The sequence below is a fragment of the Drosophila obscura genome, unplaced genomic scaffold (genome assembly GCF_018151105.1).
Source record: "Drosophila obscura isolate BZ-5 IFL unplaced genomic scaffold, ASM1815110v1 contig_24, whole genome shotgun sequence".
In the NCBI taxonomy this organism is placed as follows: domain Eukaryota; kingdom Metazoa; phylum Arthropoda; class Insecta; order Diptera; family Drosophilidae; genus Drosophila; species Drosophila obscura.
This window is the reverse complement of record NW_024542811.1, coordinates 28,553-44,146: the sequence shown is the minus strand read 5'-3', so window position 1 is coordinate 44,146 and position 15,594 is coordinate 28,553. Positions and strand designations below refer to the sequence as shown.

General features: G+C 42.8%; 1 protein-coding gene across 4 annotated transcripts in view; it reads left to right on the top strand.

Moving 5' to 3' along the window:
- The window catches only part of LOC111077067, a 70,995-nt gene that overhangs the window by 40,229 nt on the left and 15,172 nt on the right, over positions 1-15,594 (top strand). For all 4 annotated transcript variants that reach the window (XM_041594233.1, XM_041594230.1, XM_041594231.1 and 1 more), the window contains 2 exons: positions 7,042-7,173; positions 7,250-7,437. In XM_041594233.1, the coding sequence (XP_041450167.1) occupies positions 7,042-7,173; positions 7,250-7,437 (320 nt within the window). The remainder of the gene's footprint in view (positions 1-7,041; positions 7,174-7,249; positions 7,438-15,594) is intronic.

The window sequence follows — 15,594 nt, the reverse complement described above, 5'->3', positions numbered from 1 at the left end:
ATCAGCATCAATAGCCGAGTCGATTTAGCCATGTCTGTCTGTCCGTCCGTCCGTCCGTCTTGATGAGCGCCTGGATCTCAGAGACTATAAAAGCTAGAGCAACCAAATTTGGTTTCCAGACTCATGTGATATCACACTGCTACAAGTGTATTTCAAAATTTCCACCCGCCTCTTTCCACCACCACAAAAGACGAAAATCTGTGGCAAGCACAATTTTACAGATACGATAAAACTAAAAACGTAGTATCGTAGAGAATGCCCATATCTACCGATCATAATTATAGCCAGAATGAAGAAATTAATTTCCTGTTGCTTCCCCCGCCCCCTCCTGCAAAAAAACCAACCACTCATTCTCTTTCTCGCTCGCTCATTCTCTTTCTGCCGCGTTCAGTGCGCAAGGAACCCCTAGCGGAGGAGATGTAGAATATAAATGAATGGTGAATGGTGATGGATCGGCAGCCTCTTCTAGCTCCTCAGCTCCCGCCCGGAGACTTTTAGGAGTAGCTCCACCAGCTCGCTTTTCCGGTGTTCCACTCAGCGCGGTGGTCCCCCGCAAAGCAATCTTTGTCTCTCGTCTTATTCCCGAAGCCACACCGGATGATTTCAAACTACATCTAAGCTCTTATCTTCAATCGCCGCCGGATAACTTTATTATAACTAAATTTAATTTTACACATAAGCGTAATATCTCATCTTTCAAAATTCTTCTTCCTGATTCTCTTGTATCCAAAGCTTTGGAACCGGCTGCATGGCCTGAGCACACTATTATGCATGAATTTCTGCCTAGAGACTCTGCCCAGAATCCTCGAGTTACTCTCCCTAAGATTTCAAAAAACTAAGGAACCATTTCTCCATCCAATATCAGAACGTACGCAGTCTTTTAGGTAAATTGTCTAAAATACATACGGACAGTGCCTCTTTTGAATTCGACGCTTAACTCCTCTGTCTCCGATCATGAAATTCTCGTCCACAAGTTCACCACTTATAGAATGGATCGTCCATCATTCGCTGGTGGGGTTCTTTTTGCAGTGAAAACGGCATTTGCATCCGAGCTGTTTCCATTCAATAACATCCATGGTATCGAATTCGTTGCAGTCAAAATCCGTATTGGAACAGCATATATCTTTTTGACCTGTTCTTATATCCCACCCAGATCTGATGCCGTTGTTTATTTGAACCACCTTTCTACAATTCAATCTGTAGTTTCTGCTTTAGGCTGTGCTGATCAGATACTAGTTATGGGTGACTTCAACATCCCATCTCTATCTTGGCAACAGGATGATTCAAACATGTTGCTACCTGGAAGTCAACATGATTTCGTCGAAGGGGTAACTGACGTCTCGCTTGCCCAAATTAACTCTGTCAGAAATAATATAGATAGACTGTTAGATCTCATCTTTGTCAGCGATGCCTCTCGTACAACGGTTTTAAGAGGCAATCCGATATCTTTTCCTGAAGATCCGCATCATCCTACTTTATCTATATTTTTCGAGGTCTCTATTACTAACACCATTTTACCTTCAAAAAGTCGTATAAAATGTTTTCGCAAAACTAATTTTATCGATCTTCGTCTACATCTCTCGCAAGTTGATTGGTCCTTTCTTCAGTCCTCATCTCATATAGAGCCTACTGTCAATCTGTTTTACGAAACATTATACTCTGCCCTCGATACCTACGTCCCTGAAGTCACCGTATTTGTATCCTCTAAGCCTCCGTGGTTTTCCAAGTATCTGTCTTACCTAAAAAATAAAAAATCTCGGCTCTACAAAAGGTACCAGATAACTGGTTCTTTGTCTGTCTTTGCTCAATATTCTTCGGTTCGCTCTCAATTTCTTACGGTCAATAAGAAATGTTATAACGTATATCTTTCCCAATGTGGCAAAAATTTCCGTAGTAATCCCAAAAAATTCTTTTCGTTCGTCAACTCGAAACGCAAGTCTAACGCGTTCCCTTCTTCCCTTCAGTTACAGTCTAAAACTGAAACTTCAGATGAAGGAATTGCAAATTTATTGGCCACCTTCTTTCAATCGACGTACTCCTCGGATACTTATGACTCCTCCACCCCTTATCCATATCATCTACATCATGTAAATAACGTGTTTCTTCCCTTCCTTGATGAAAGTACAGTCTTCGAAGGGTTGTCATCAATTGACATCTGTTTCTCTGCGGGTCCAGATAAAGTTCCGAGCTGTATTTTAAAATACTGCGCTCAAGCCCTAACTCATCCTTTGACCTTCTTATTTAATTTATCCCTGGAGCATTCTCGCCTCCCCATGATCTGGAATGAATCCTACCTTATTCCTCTTCACAAGAAAGGGTCCAGATCTAATATCGAAAATTATCGTGGTATTGCTAAACTGTCTGCCATTCCGAAGTTGCTCGAGCACCTTGTTACTCGTCAATTGCAACACGCATGTTCTAGCATTATATCCCCGACGCAACATGGTTTTTTTAGACATCGATCAACATCTACTAACCTTTTAGAATTCTCGTCTCTAATCAACCGAGGATTTCAAAGTGGCTTGCAGACTGACGTCATTTTTACAGATTTCAGTAAAGCTTTTGATTCTGTTAATCATACTTTACTGATCCATAAACTCTCTTTATTAGGTTTTCCCACAAATCTTGTAAATTGGATATCATCGTACCTGTCGAATCGCACACAGCGTGTGTTGTTTAACAATGTCTTGTCGATTGTTGTCAAAGTAACCTCTGGAGTTCCTCAAGGAAGTCATTTAGGTCCGCTTCTTTTCAATTTGTTTGTGAACGACCTGACCCAAGTTATTTTGCACTCAGTTACTTTAATGTATGCTGATGACGTTAAAATTTGTTTTTCCTTCTCCGACTGGTACTTGCATACTCGCCTACAACCGTGCACCACATTTGGTCTCCTATTCTCTAGCACACCATGTCCTGGATCGAATCTCCACATCAAATGACTTAGGAGTCCTTTTCGATCACAAGCTATGTTTTAATAGCCATATTGCTTCAACTGTTAACAAAGCTAAGGGAGTTCTAGCGTTTATTAAGCGTTGGTCAAAAGAGTTTGACGATCCGTATATAACTAAAGCACTGTACGTCTCGTTGGTTCGCCCGATATTGGAGTATTGTTCTTGTGTGTGGAGTCCACAATACAAGGAGCAACAAATTATTATTGAATCCGTTCAAAAACAATTTTTAATATTCGCCCTTAGACATCTAAACTGGGACTCTGACAGACTCCTTCCACCATACCTATCTAGGCTAAAACTACTGAATCTACCCTCTTTACACCATCGCAGAATTTGCAATGGCGTGGTATTCATGCATAAGCTCATTCTCGGGATTGTGAACTCCCAAACGCTTTTGGGACGAATCGATTTTTCGGTTCCCTCCAGACCAACCCGTACCTTCCGCCCCATCCGATTATCCATATGTAGATCTAATTACTCCCAGCATGAACCTTTCCGGGTTTTATGCAATAATTATAATTACTTGTACCATTTAATATCCCCCGAATTATCCCTTGAAAAAATTATATTTAACATTTATCATTACCTTAGTTTAGAAAATGTGTAAATTGTATCTTTCCTTTCTGTCTAGTACATATATAATTAGTTTGTTTTTTTTTTTCCTTTTTATTCCTATTCCATAATTAGCAGATAATTGTTAATTGAAATAAATAAATAAATAAAAAATGGTACATGTATAATATACATTTTAGATGAATAATATACATAGTATATGTAGATAACTGATGTAGAAAAAAAATGAAAAATGTAAATTTTATATTTTTTTATTTTAAAATTCTAAAATATTATAAGCTCAAAAATTTATATACTGACTGAGTACGGGTATAAGTAGAGTCGCGTCCCCAGAAGCGACTCACACGTTCCTTCTCGTTTTAAAAGTCCATACTTGCAGAAACTCTAAAAATTTAAACTTTGATTCGCTATATTTTCATGTATATCTATTCTATCACCACGATACGTTGTATTGTATTGTATTGTTTGTTTATTGTATTTCCTAGTGCTACAAGCAAGGGGCTTATAACACTACTCAACACGATTTTTCCTCAAGGAACAAAACGAACTTTTTCTTAAAGATTTGGGGCTTAGAAATGGTTTGATGATATTTTTTTTTTTCTATGGCAGAACTTTTTTTTGAAGAATTTTTGAAAACTGGTATTTTTTTTTAAGCTTTTTTCAGAGGTAGCGCTAATTGGATGAACAAAGCGCAACATGAAATGCAAAAAAGGGTTGTACATTTGGTACCTGATCGCGTTCCTTTGTTCCAAATGGGAATTGGGCTCACAACCTTCCAAAAGGTATTTTTTGTTCATTTTTTCCATATTTTAGATTTGGTTAACATTTGCCCAAGTCTCTCCATAGATTTTAATGAGCGATACCTTGAACGACGCCAAATTAATGCACCTATAAACAAAAAAATAGAGGACACAGGACATAATTTTTTTTCGACTTTTCCTGAGTTTTTATATTTGCTTTATATTTCCCAGACGGTAAGCTGTAATCACAAAGTGTTTAGGATTAACTTCTAGCGGTTTTAATTATATTTTTAAAATAGCAAAGTTCTTTACAACCAGACGTAAGATACTAGAGTTATGTGAAAAAAACAAGAGCTTCCTCTGAAAAAAAGCTTAAAAAAAAATACCAGACTTCAAAAATTTTTCAAAAAAAAGTTCTGTCATAGAAACAAAACCATAATTCTTTAAAAAATTTTAAATCTCCATATCTATCAGAACGAGAAGGAATGTGTGAGTCGTTTCTGGGGACACGACTCTACTTATACCCGTACTCAGTCAGTATATACATTTTTGAGCTTATGATTTTTTAGAATTTTAGAAAAAAAAAAATTTTTACATTTTCCTTTTTTTTTCTACATCTGCTATCTACATCTACATATACAATGTCTATTCTACATCTAACATGTAGATTGTACATGTTCCATTTAGATTCTACATCTCCTCCGCTAGGGGTTGCTCGCGCACTGAACGCGGCAGAGTGTGCGAGCGAGAAGGAAAATGAGTTGCGTTGTCGTTGGAAGGAGGGGGCAGGGGAAGCAACTGAAAATTAATTTCGTCATTCTGGCTATAAGTATGATCCGATCTGATTCAAATTTGGCAGTCTGGTAGATATGGGCATTCTCTACGATAATGCGTTTTTAGTTTTATCGTATCTTTGAAAATGTGCCTGCCACAGATTTTCGTCCTTTGTGTGGGCGGAAGTGGGCGGGGCGAAATTTTGAAATACACTTGTAGCAGTGGGATATCACATGAGTCTGGAAACCAAATTTTGTTGCCCTAGCTTTTATAGCTCAGACGGACAGACAGACATTGCTATATCGACTCGGCTATTGATGCAAATCAATAATATATATACTTTATGGGGTCGGAAACGTTTCCTTCTCTGCGTTACACACATCCACTTTTACCACAAATCTAACATAACCCTTAACTCTTTTTTGCTTCCTCTGCCCCCTCCTGCCAACGACCGTGCAACTCATTTTCCTTCTCGCTCGCACACTCTGCCGCGTTCAGTGCGCGAGCAACCCCTAGCGGAGGAGATGTAGAATCTAAATGGTACATGTACAATCTACATGTTAGATGTAGAAGATACATAATATATGTAGATGTAGATAACAGATGTAGCAAAAAAATGTAAAATGTAAAATTTTTTTTTTTAATTCTAATATTCTAAAAAATCATGCTCAAAAATGTAAATACTGACTGAGTACGGGTATAAGTACAGTCGCGTCTTTAGAAGCGACTACACGTTCCTTCTCGTTAATTTTAAATTTCTAAATAATCATAAGCTCAAAAATGTATTTACTGACTGAGTACGGGTATAAGTAGAGTCGCGTCCCCAGAAGCGACTCATACGTTCCTTCTCGTTTCAATTTACAATGTTTAGAGGCCGAGGCCGTGAACTTCTTGTAGAGCTTTAAACTGTATGTATATAAGGCAAACCGAAGTGATGGTGCGCTCTCTATGACAATTCTTACTACGATGCGATGCTGGGCGTTCGACGGTTATTTGGGCTGCGACCAAGAAACGGGTGAAGTACTGATATATAATCTGTTAGATGGGTACATATGTATGTGCGTTTATGCTCTGAGAGTTTAATCTACATGAGCGTGACAACAGATACATTCAGAGCATTCGGATAAGAAATATTAGATGAGATGATACGAAATATTTTAAAAGCATTAATGGCTTCTGCTCTGAACAACCATCATAGGTATTATTGCGGTATCAAGGTTGTGGCGCCGCTTCATGTTTTGAATGCAGAAAGGAACGTTTGAAGCAGTCAATCTATCTGTCCTTGACCTGTGAAAGATCACTTTTGATATGTTTTAAATTCCAACATGAGTCAGATGAAATTTTTTGCGCACTACAGGAAATTGCGACACCAACAGAACCCGTAAACGGGTTGTTCATCGGCACGGATATAGATTCAAACCTGTTCCTGAAGTTTATTCGCACTTCCAATTCCTGACCCAAAGGAAATCGGTCGAAGCAACAGAAATCTTCGGAAAATGGTCAATTCAATTCATCATGGGCCCATTGGTGCCAATGCCCGAAGCACATAAATTTTTAAAAATTCACTTCATGTACGGTGAGGACATTAAATGGCAGAGCAACACCATTACGGCCATGCTTCCGCCTTTTCTGCCTCAAACTTTACATTGCCACAATTCTCACAAACTACGCGCGTTCTATTAATCCGATCGAAAGGATGCAAAGCGTAATAAATTTAGCAATCATATTTAAATTAATACAATTTCAAACGATAAGCACAACGGTATACTGTGATAGCTGATACGTTGTAGCTGACAGCTGAAAATATAAAAATACTAAAAAAAATTTCCGAGCCTCGGTCGCCTTTCCGATTTTATATATGCGCTTTGCGAAGACTAACCCAACAGATTAAATATGTATCATTAAAATCAGCCCAGGCGTTAATGACTTACTAAAATCGTAACTTACCCAACTTTCTTTTATTTATATAAATATATTGAACTTATCCAATTGTATGATTATAGGGATTCTCCTGTGTGGACTTATTGAATGCCGGAATGAAAAGTTCTGGAGTTTTTTACCTACAAATTCGAGGCACAACATATTGGTTTTTGAAAGTTTACTGTGAACAGGACATTTCTGATGGAGGCTGGACGGTAAAAATGTTCATCTCATCAAATTTACTTTCAATTAAGTTTAAAAAAAAATTTCCATTAATTATTTTAATTTTAGGTAATTCAAAGACGTGATGACTTTGGAGAGCCACGGGAAAATTTTAATAGAGATTGGGCAGATTACAAAAATGGATTTGGTGAACCAGCAAAGGAGTTTTGGTTGGGAAATGAAAATATTTATATGTTGACAAACAATGAGGAGTACACTCTTAGAGTAGAGTTAGAAGACTTTGAAGGTAACAAACGGTAAGTGTTTAAATCGGTACTTTTTTAAAACATTGTATATGTAACCTGATTGAATCGTCCAATACATTCTTGTTTCGAATCATGACCGTTTTTGGATCTTTCTAACTAAATTAAGATTTTCCCTTCATAAACGGTTAAACTTAACTAGCTTTTGACGTTGATATGCAATGACTGCGACATTTAGTGGCCCATGCGACACCAAGCCGAAGCTTGTTACTCTCGGATCCTAAACAAAAAAGCAGCCCTCCTCCCGCCCAACCGAGTGAAGGTCGCGAACATGCTGGAAAGATAGATGTTAGACTAATATTCGAGGAAAATTTTAACTAAAGACAACAAATAGAGCTAAACATGCATTCAAAATAAAAATAAAAAATACTAATTACGGGTAAGGTACGTTAGTTCTAGTGATTTTAGAAGAGGGAGGGAAATAGTAGTAGATATAATATAATAGATATATATATGAATTAATGTCGGAGCATAAGCGGAAGGAACAAAAAAATATAATTTCTGGTGAATCTAATAGGAGTCTTGACGTTTCTACGTCTCAACAAGTTAGGGCTATCTACGTCACCACCCTTGATCAAGTTGTGCATACAAATTACACCAAGCATTTTTCTACGATTAAGTAAGGATGGAAAGTTTTTTAAGACAATCTATTAGGGTAAGGTGGCAATCTCACACTTGCATCCCAGTTGAGGCCACGCAGAGCTAAAAGTAAACAGTTTTTCTGTACTTATTCTATACAGTCCTGGTTTATTTTGTACCCAGGGTACCATACATAAAAGCCGTATTCTAAAATCGGACGAACAAGCGAGATATAGAGAGTATTCGTTATAATCCTTTCACAACCTGTTTGTAAACCCAAGCACGGCCATGGCCTTAAATACCATGGTAGAAATGTGCTCATGTGCTTGACATGGGGTCTAATTTAACACCAGAATCATCAACAAAAGTAATTATCTCAAGAGCATCACCGAAGAGTCGTTAAGGAGCCAACAAAGTGCTGGTACGATGAAATATCATTACTTTGCATTTCGAGGCATTAAGGTGTAAAATATTTACACCACACCATGACTGAAAGTTATTGAGATAAGATTGCAATCGAGAGTGAAAGGAAATGTCCTTACATGAGTACTTGAGAGTTTGTTAATACTGTAACAAAATTGTGCTACGCGGCGGGCCGAGCGGATTTTCCTTTCAGGTTGGGGGGCTGAACTTTAACAAAGGCAGCAGCCTAAACTCGGTAGCCGTCCTATTCCGTGAAATTATAACACACCTTCTCCTTATTTCTTCAGTTTATTCTTAGCGCATAACCTTTACGCTTGATCTTTTCTTCATACATGTGCTTTTTCTTCTTCTTTTCTGCCCTACGTCTGCCCGTTCGAGATGACCGCTAACTATCGATAGCCCGGGTAAATGGCTCTAAGGGCGCTACAATTTGAATTCGATATTTCGTTACATTGCCCCCCTCTTGGAGTTGAGACTCCTGGACGACTTATTCGGGAACAGGTGCGTTGTAGCTCACTAGTCGGTTTACGTGTACCGTCTTGGTGGTGCGTTTTCCGGGAAGGCGTATCTCGTAGACTAGGTCGGACGAACTGCGGATCACAGTGGCGGGGCCAATCCAGTCTGATTGGAGCTTCGGACATCGTCCCACTTTCCGAACGGGTGCATACAGCCATACGAGATCACCCGGCTCGAACTGGACGGTGTGGGAGCGTGGGTCGTAACGGTCCTTTTGCTGGCCTGCCGCGGCCTTCAGGTGTTCCCTTGCGGCATGATGTGTTTCTCGCAAATGAGATTGTAGTTTACCTACAAAGGCCGGGTAGCTCTCTGCGTCGGGTGTTGGTCGGCCATACAGCAGCTCACACGGCAATCGCATCTCCCGGCCTCGTGAACTGCTGCTCGGTAGGCCCACAGCGCCCACGGCAACCGTTCATCCCAGTTCCGTTGATGGTCATCTACGAATTTAGCCAGATAGCTGAGCAGCGTGCGGTTGAAACGTTCAACCATCCCGTCTGATTGTGGGTGGAGGGGGGTGGTGCGGGTTTTTTCGATGTCCATTAATCGTAGGCAGGCTCGAAAAACTTCCGATTCAAAGTTCCTTCCTTGATCCGAATGAAGCGCAAAGGGGACTCCATACCGGCAGAACACCTCTTCCGTTAGGGCGCACGCCACCTTCTCTGCTGTCTGGTCCGGTAGAGCTAAGCATTCCGGCCACTTGGTAAAGTAGCACATGACGACAGCTATGTATCGGTTGCCCCGGGTGGTGGTGGGTAAGGGGCCCAGTATGTCTATGGCGATTCGTTCGAATGGGGCACCTATGGCGCTGGGCTGGAGCCTGCCGACCGTTCGTCTGGCCGGACCGCTTCTGGCTTGACACGCCAAACAACGAGCGCAGTATATTGCTACGTCCGCGCTTAGCCCGATCCAGTAAAACCGTTTCTTAGCCTTGGCCAGAGTTTTCCTTATACCGAAGTGGCCTCCGGTGGAAGATTGGTGGACGGCTTGCAGGATTTGCGGCTGTACTGCGATCGGGATGACAGGGACCTGTTCGCCATCTCGGTTGGTGACCATAAGCACTAGCTCCTTCAGCTGTAAACGAGAGAATAGGTGCCAATAAGCTTTCACGTCTGGACTCTCACCCCAAATTGTACTCTTCGGTGGCCTCTCTCCTCGCACCACCCATTCATAGACGACTGCTAGCTCCGTGTCTTTCTTCTGGTGTTCGCTTAGAGGTTCTGGTACTGCTTCTAGGAAAAGTACTCGTCCCGCCTTTTCTTCTGCTTTTTCGCAAACTCGACAATCGTTGCAGGGACGGCGAGATAGTCCGTCTGCATTACCGTGGCGTTTCCCAGGGCGGTGCTGTATGTCCATATCGTACTGTTGCAGTCTCTCGATCCATCTTGCTACTTGGCCTTCCGGCTCCCGGAACGTGAGGAGCCATTTAAGTGACGCGTGGTCCGTCCGTACGACAAATTTCTGTCCGTAGAGATAATGGTGAAAATGTTTGGTGGCCTTAACTACGGCCAACAGTTCTCTTCGAGTTACGCAATAATTGCGCTCTGCAGGACTGAAAGTTTTGCTGTAATATTCGATGACCACCTCTTGACCGTTCTGCATCTGGCTCAGTACGGCGCCTACCCCATGGTCAGAGGCATCCGTGTCCAACACGAAAAGCTCTTTTGGTTCTGGAAAGGCTAGGATCGGAGCTGTAGTTAGCTTAGTCTTCAGCGTGTCGAAAGATTGCTCCGTAGCTGTGGTCCAGGTAAAGGTGCGCCGAGCCTCCGTCAATTCGTGGAGGGGTTTGGCGATCGTTGCGAAGTCGTTGAAAAATTTCCGGTAATAAGAGCAGAGCCCTACAAATGAGCGCACCTCCTTTTGGTTTTGCGGTCTTGGCCAGTCAGTGACCTTAGTTATCTTTTCCGGGCAAGCCCGCAGACCCTGACTGCCCACCACGTGTCCTAGAAAGTTGACCTCGTTCTTCAAAAATTGACATTTCTTTGGGCTCAGTCTTAATCCCGCTGCTGCCAGTCGTTCGAACACCTTTTCCAAATGCTCTAAATGCTCCTCTGCCGTGCTCGAATGCACGATGATGTCGTCTAAGTATACCAGCGTTGATCTCCAGGTGGGGCCAGCAAACAATCCGTCCATCAGCCTCTCGAACGTTGCCGCGGCATTGGTCAATCCGAACGGCATTACGTTGAACTCGAACAATCTGGCGCCACAGGCAAAAGCAGTCTTTGGCCTGGAAAGTTCGTCCATTTCCACCTGCCAGTAGCCGCTCTGCAGATCCATTGTAGAGAACCAATTGGAACCATGCAGGGTCGTCAGAATGTCCTCCGTTCTCGGCAGGGGATACGGGTCTTTAATCGTGACATCATTGAGCCGTCGGTAGTCTACGCAGAACCTGGTCGCACCATCCTTCTTACGGACTAATACTACAGGTGAGGACCAGTGGCTGTTGGAAGGACGTATCACTCCGTTGGCGCGCATCTCCGCTAGCAGGAGCTCCACTTCTTCTCTCTTCGCTAGCGCCAACCGCTGGGGTGGTTGCTTGTGGGGCCGTGCTTGCCCCGTGTTAATGACATGGTGCGTGATGTCGGTCTTGTCTTGTCGTCTCGTCGTCGTTTCTGGCAAATGATTTGCGATAACGACAGAGTAACTTCACCAGCGGCTTCCGGACGCCAAGCTCGACGTAATCCAGCAGAGGATTCCAATCTATGGGATCCTCCTCCGACTCCGCCCTCTTATGCACTTCGTCTACCGCTTTCAATTCGCCCAACACCGCTAGCGGTGGCAGGCTCACTTCTTGGTCGTTGAAATTCAGGATCCGTACCATTAGGGTGTCACCGGTAGCGTCTACGATGGCGCTACCCAGAGCCGTGCCCGAGGGTAGATCCGATACTTCTCCACGTTCTAGGACCACTTGTTTCTGCGGCGTCACCGGGGCGCAGCTCAGGTTAAATTGCGTGTCGCTCCGGGGTGGTATGCACGCTCTTTCCGTTAAGTAGAGCACGTTCCCTTGTATAGAACTCGTAACGTGCAATGGCACCGTACCCCAGGCAAACTTAAGGAGCATCGCGCTTAGGTCCACCGTCGCTTCGTTCTGGAGGAGAAAGTCGACTCCCAGCAGGCTGGGCGGGGCGCCGTCCACCAGCAGAAAGTCTTGCAGCACTGCGCGGTGGCCGATCCGTATAGTTGCGGAGACGCGCTGCGTCGCAGCAAACGTCTCGGAGGATGGTCCCCGCAGAACCACATGGCAAGCGGTGGTACGCAGTGCGTCCCTCACGTCCCGCCTGTTGAGCAGGGATACTGAGGCCCCTGTATCTACCACCATCCGTACCGGGCGTTTCTGAAATAGAATTACACAATGTAAGCTTTTGTCACTTAATGTGTTACGGGAGTACGTAGCTGTCGGTGCATCGCTGGGGTTGTTGAGCTCCCATATCCGAAGTACTTCTTCCTCTTCTGGCACCCTTCGCTCGTCGTTGGCGGCTTCTGCTGTCCGCGACACCTGTTGTGGCGGCACCTGGACGTCTATTTTTTTTTGGGGGGCTATGTAGGTGGCAGTGAACTCTCGCCCCGCGGAGCTGAGTTGCGGTTGCGCAACTGTAGGTAGCTGGCCTGGCAGTCCAGAGCAAACTGTGTTCGCATCGATACCACTAGTTGCTGATAGTTGCGAGTTGTGCTGACTGGTAGTGTGCTGAAGTACTTTTGGGCTTGCCCTTGAACATTCAGGGCTATTCCCAGGCAGCGCTCAGCGTCGCTCCACTGTTGATTCTCCGCCACCATTTCCAGAATTCGCTCGTAGTCAGACCAAGATGTCGAGCCGTCGTACGAAGGCAGTGTTCCAGGTTGAAAGGCAGTTACTCGGCCGCTTGAAGGTCGCAGGGTAGAGGCGGCCTGTGGGCTCTCTGGGCACACAGTCACCGCGTCGTTTTCCCTTGCATCTGCTGCGAACGTCCATGCGGCGGGAGGTCTGGCCAGTGTTTCTGGGGAAGGGACCGACGAATTTCGTGGGGGGGCCTCCATTACACGTTGCATCGTTCGTTGAAACGAATCGAACATCTTCTCTATTTTGAGATCCATCTGGTGCTGGGAAGCGGTTAAAATCGCCGTCAATGAAGCTGGCGTCACTACCTCGGACTCCGGATTCACGGAACGGTCACGTTGTTTTCCTCCTCGTTTTGGCATTATGGCTTGAGATCGTTGCGGATCTGATCGCTACCCCACACCTGACACCAATGTAACAAAATTGTGCTACGCGGCGGGCCGAGCGGATTTTCCTTTCAGGTTGGGGGGCTGAACTTTAACAAAGGCAGCGGCCTAAACTCGGTAGCCGTCCTATTCCGTGAAATTATAACACACCTTCACCTTATTTCTTCAGTTTATTCTTAGCGCATAACCTTCACGCTTGATCTTTTCTTCATACATGTGCTTTTTCTTCTTCTTTTCTGCCCTACGTCTGCCCGTTCGAGATGACCGCTAACTATCGATAGCCCGGGTCAAGGGCTCTAAGGGCGCTACAATTTGAATTTGATATTTCGTTACAATACTAAAGGCAGGTAACACTACTCGAAAAAATTGAACTTTTGATTTAGGCTGTGAACCAAAATGACTTTTTCTGATAGATTTCGGGATTTAAAAATTTTTGTAGTACCACTAATATAGATGTGCCAGTTCATACAACAAAAGGGGCGCAGCTGAGTTTGCAGCGTGCGTTCCCAGATCTTCGGCTTTGGGAATGGCCGCGTTCGGCTCGTCACACGAGCCGACTGCAGCAAGCATGCATGTGTTGTGTACGCGTACACTCCAAAATATATGATTGCATGCATAGAATAATTTTTAGCTGCCGAAACCGACTTTGTTCGAGATTTCAGTTTACGTAAACGTGTGTGTGCCATGTATTCACACATACTGTACTTGTGTGTGGGCTCTACAATTTTTTGCCGCTTGAATTGGTTTTTCATTTTGTTTTGAGGGCTGATGTGATGTAGCAACCTGAGCTGGCCTGCCGCAACATAACTGTGGAATGGGCAGAGTGGGTGGGGGTGGGAAATAAATACAATATATAAAAATAAATTATGTTATCTATGCTTATAGCTCCTAAACTAAAATTATCTTGAAAATTAGATTCGCTAAAGCTCTGGAAAATGTTCTACTGGATGTGTACATTTATTTTATTCAAAGCGTTTATAAATAAACACAATTTTTCGCCTGGATCCCCAATGTAATACTACACAGTAAAAATAAATAACAACTTTAAATTTTAAAGTTTAAAACCAAAATCAACCTATTCAGGGCCGGATCAACCCTCAACCATCAATCTGGGGCCGTCAATTTTTTCACCCCAGTTCCTTCTTTTTTCATTTGAAATAAAAACTTATAAATTTAAAGTTTGTTTAATTAATTTGTATGTTTATCAGTGGCTATTATATTTTTTGCCATTATTTGGAGTTTTGTTTTTTCAACAAATTTTTCTGTTAGCCCTGGGGAAGTTAGCAACTCTTCATTCTGGCTATAACTTCATTTTTATACCCGAACTAAAAAGAGATAAGGTATTAGGGGCAATCTGTGGTAAAAGTGAATGTGTGCAACGCAGAGAAGGAAACGTTTCCGACCCCATAAGTATATATTTTTGATCAGCATCAATAGCCGGTCGATAGCCATGTCCGTCTGCCCGTTCGTCCGTCTGTCTGTCTGTCCGACGGGGGATGAGCGCCTAATCTGAGACTATAAAAGCTAGAGAAACCAAATTTGGTTTCCAGACTCATGTGATATCACACTGCTACAAGTTAATATTTCCAAATTTCGCCCCCCCCCCTTCCGCCTCCACAAAGAACGAAAATCTGTGGCAGGCACATTTTCAAAGATACGGACGGACGGACAGACAGTACAGAAGGACCATATCTACCAGATTGCCGAATTTGAATCAGATCCGATCATAATTATAGCCAGAATGAAGAAATTAATTTTCAGTTGCTTCACCCGTCTCCCCCTGAATGAAACACGCTACTGATTCTCTTTCTGCGTTGCACACACTCCCGCGTTCAGTGCGCGAGCAACCCCCAGCGGAGTGTAGAATATAAATGGTACACGTATAATCTACATGTTAGATGTAGGTATAAAAAAATAAATGTATGTAGATAACAGATGCAGCAAAAAAATGTAAAAGGTAAAATTTTTTTTTTTTTATTCTGAAATTCTAAAAAATCATATGCTCAAAAATGTATATAATGAGTCGCGTCCCCATTTACTTTCCTTCACGTTTATAAATTGTTTTTTAATTTTGCCCACCCCCTCTCGCCTGGATCCCCATTATGTATGCACAGTAAAAATAAATAACAACTTTAAATCTTAAAGCCCTCAAAACCAAAATCAACCTATTCAGGGCCGGCAACCATTCAACCAAAAATTGTGGGGCCACATTTTCACCCCAGTCCTTTTTTTTTCATTTGAAATACTTATGAAACTAAAGTCGGTTTCGGCAACTAAAATTATGTTTATCAGTGGCAATCATATTTTTTGCATTGTTCGCGTACACAACAAATGCATGCTTGCATGTTCCGTCTCGTGTATATATCGTACCTATCATTCCAAAGCCCAAGATCTGGGAACCCAATCCTCATTTATGCCCCTTTCGTTGTATGAACT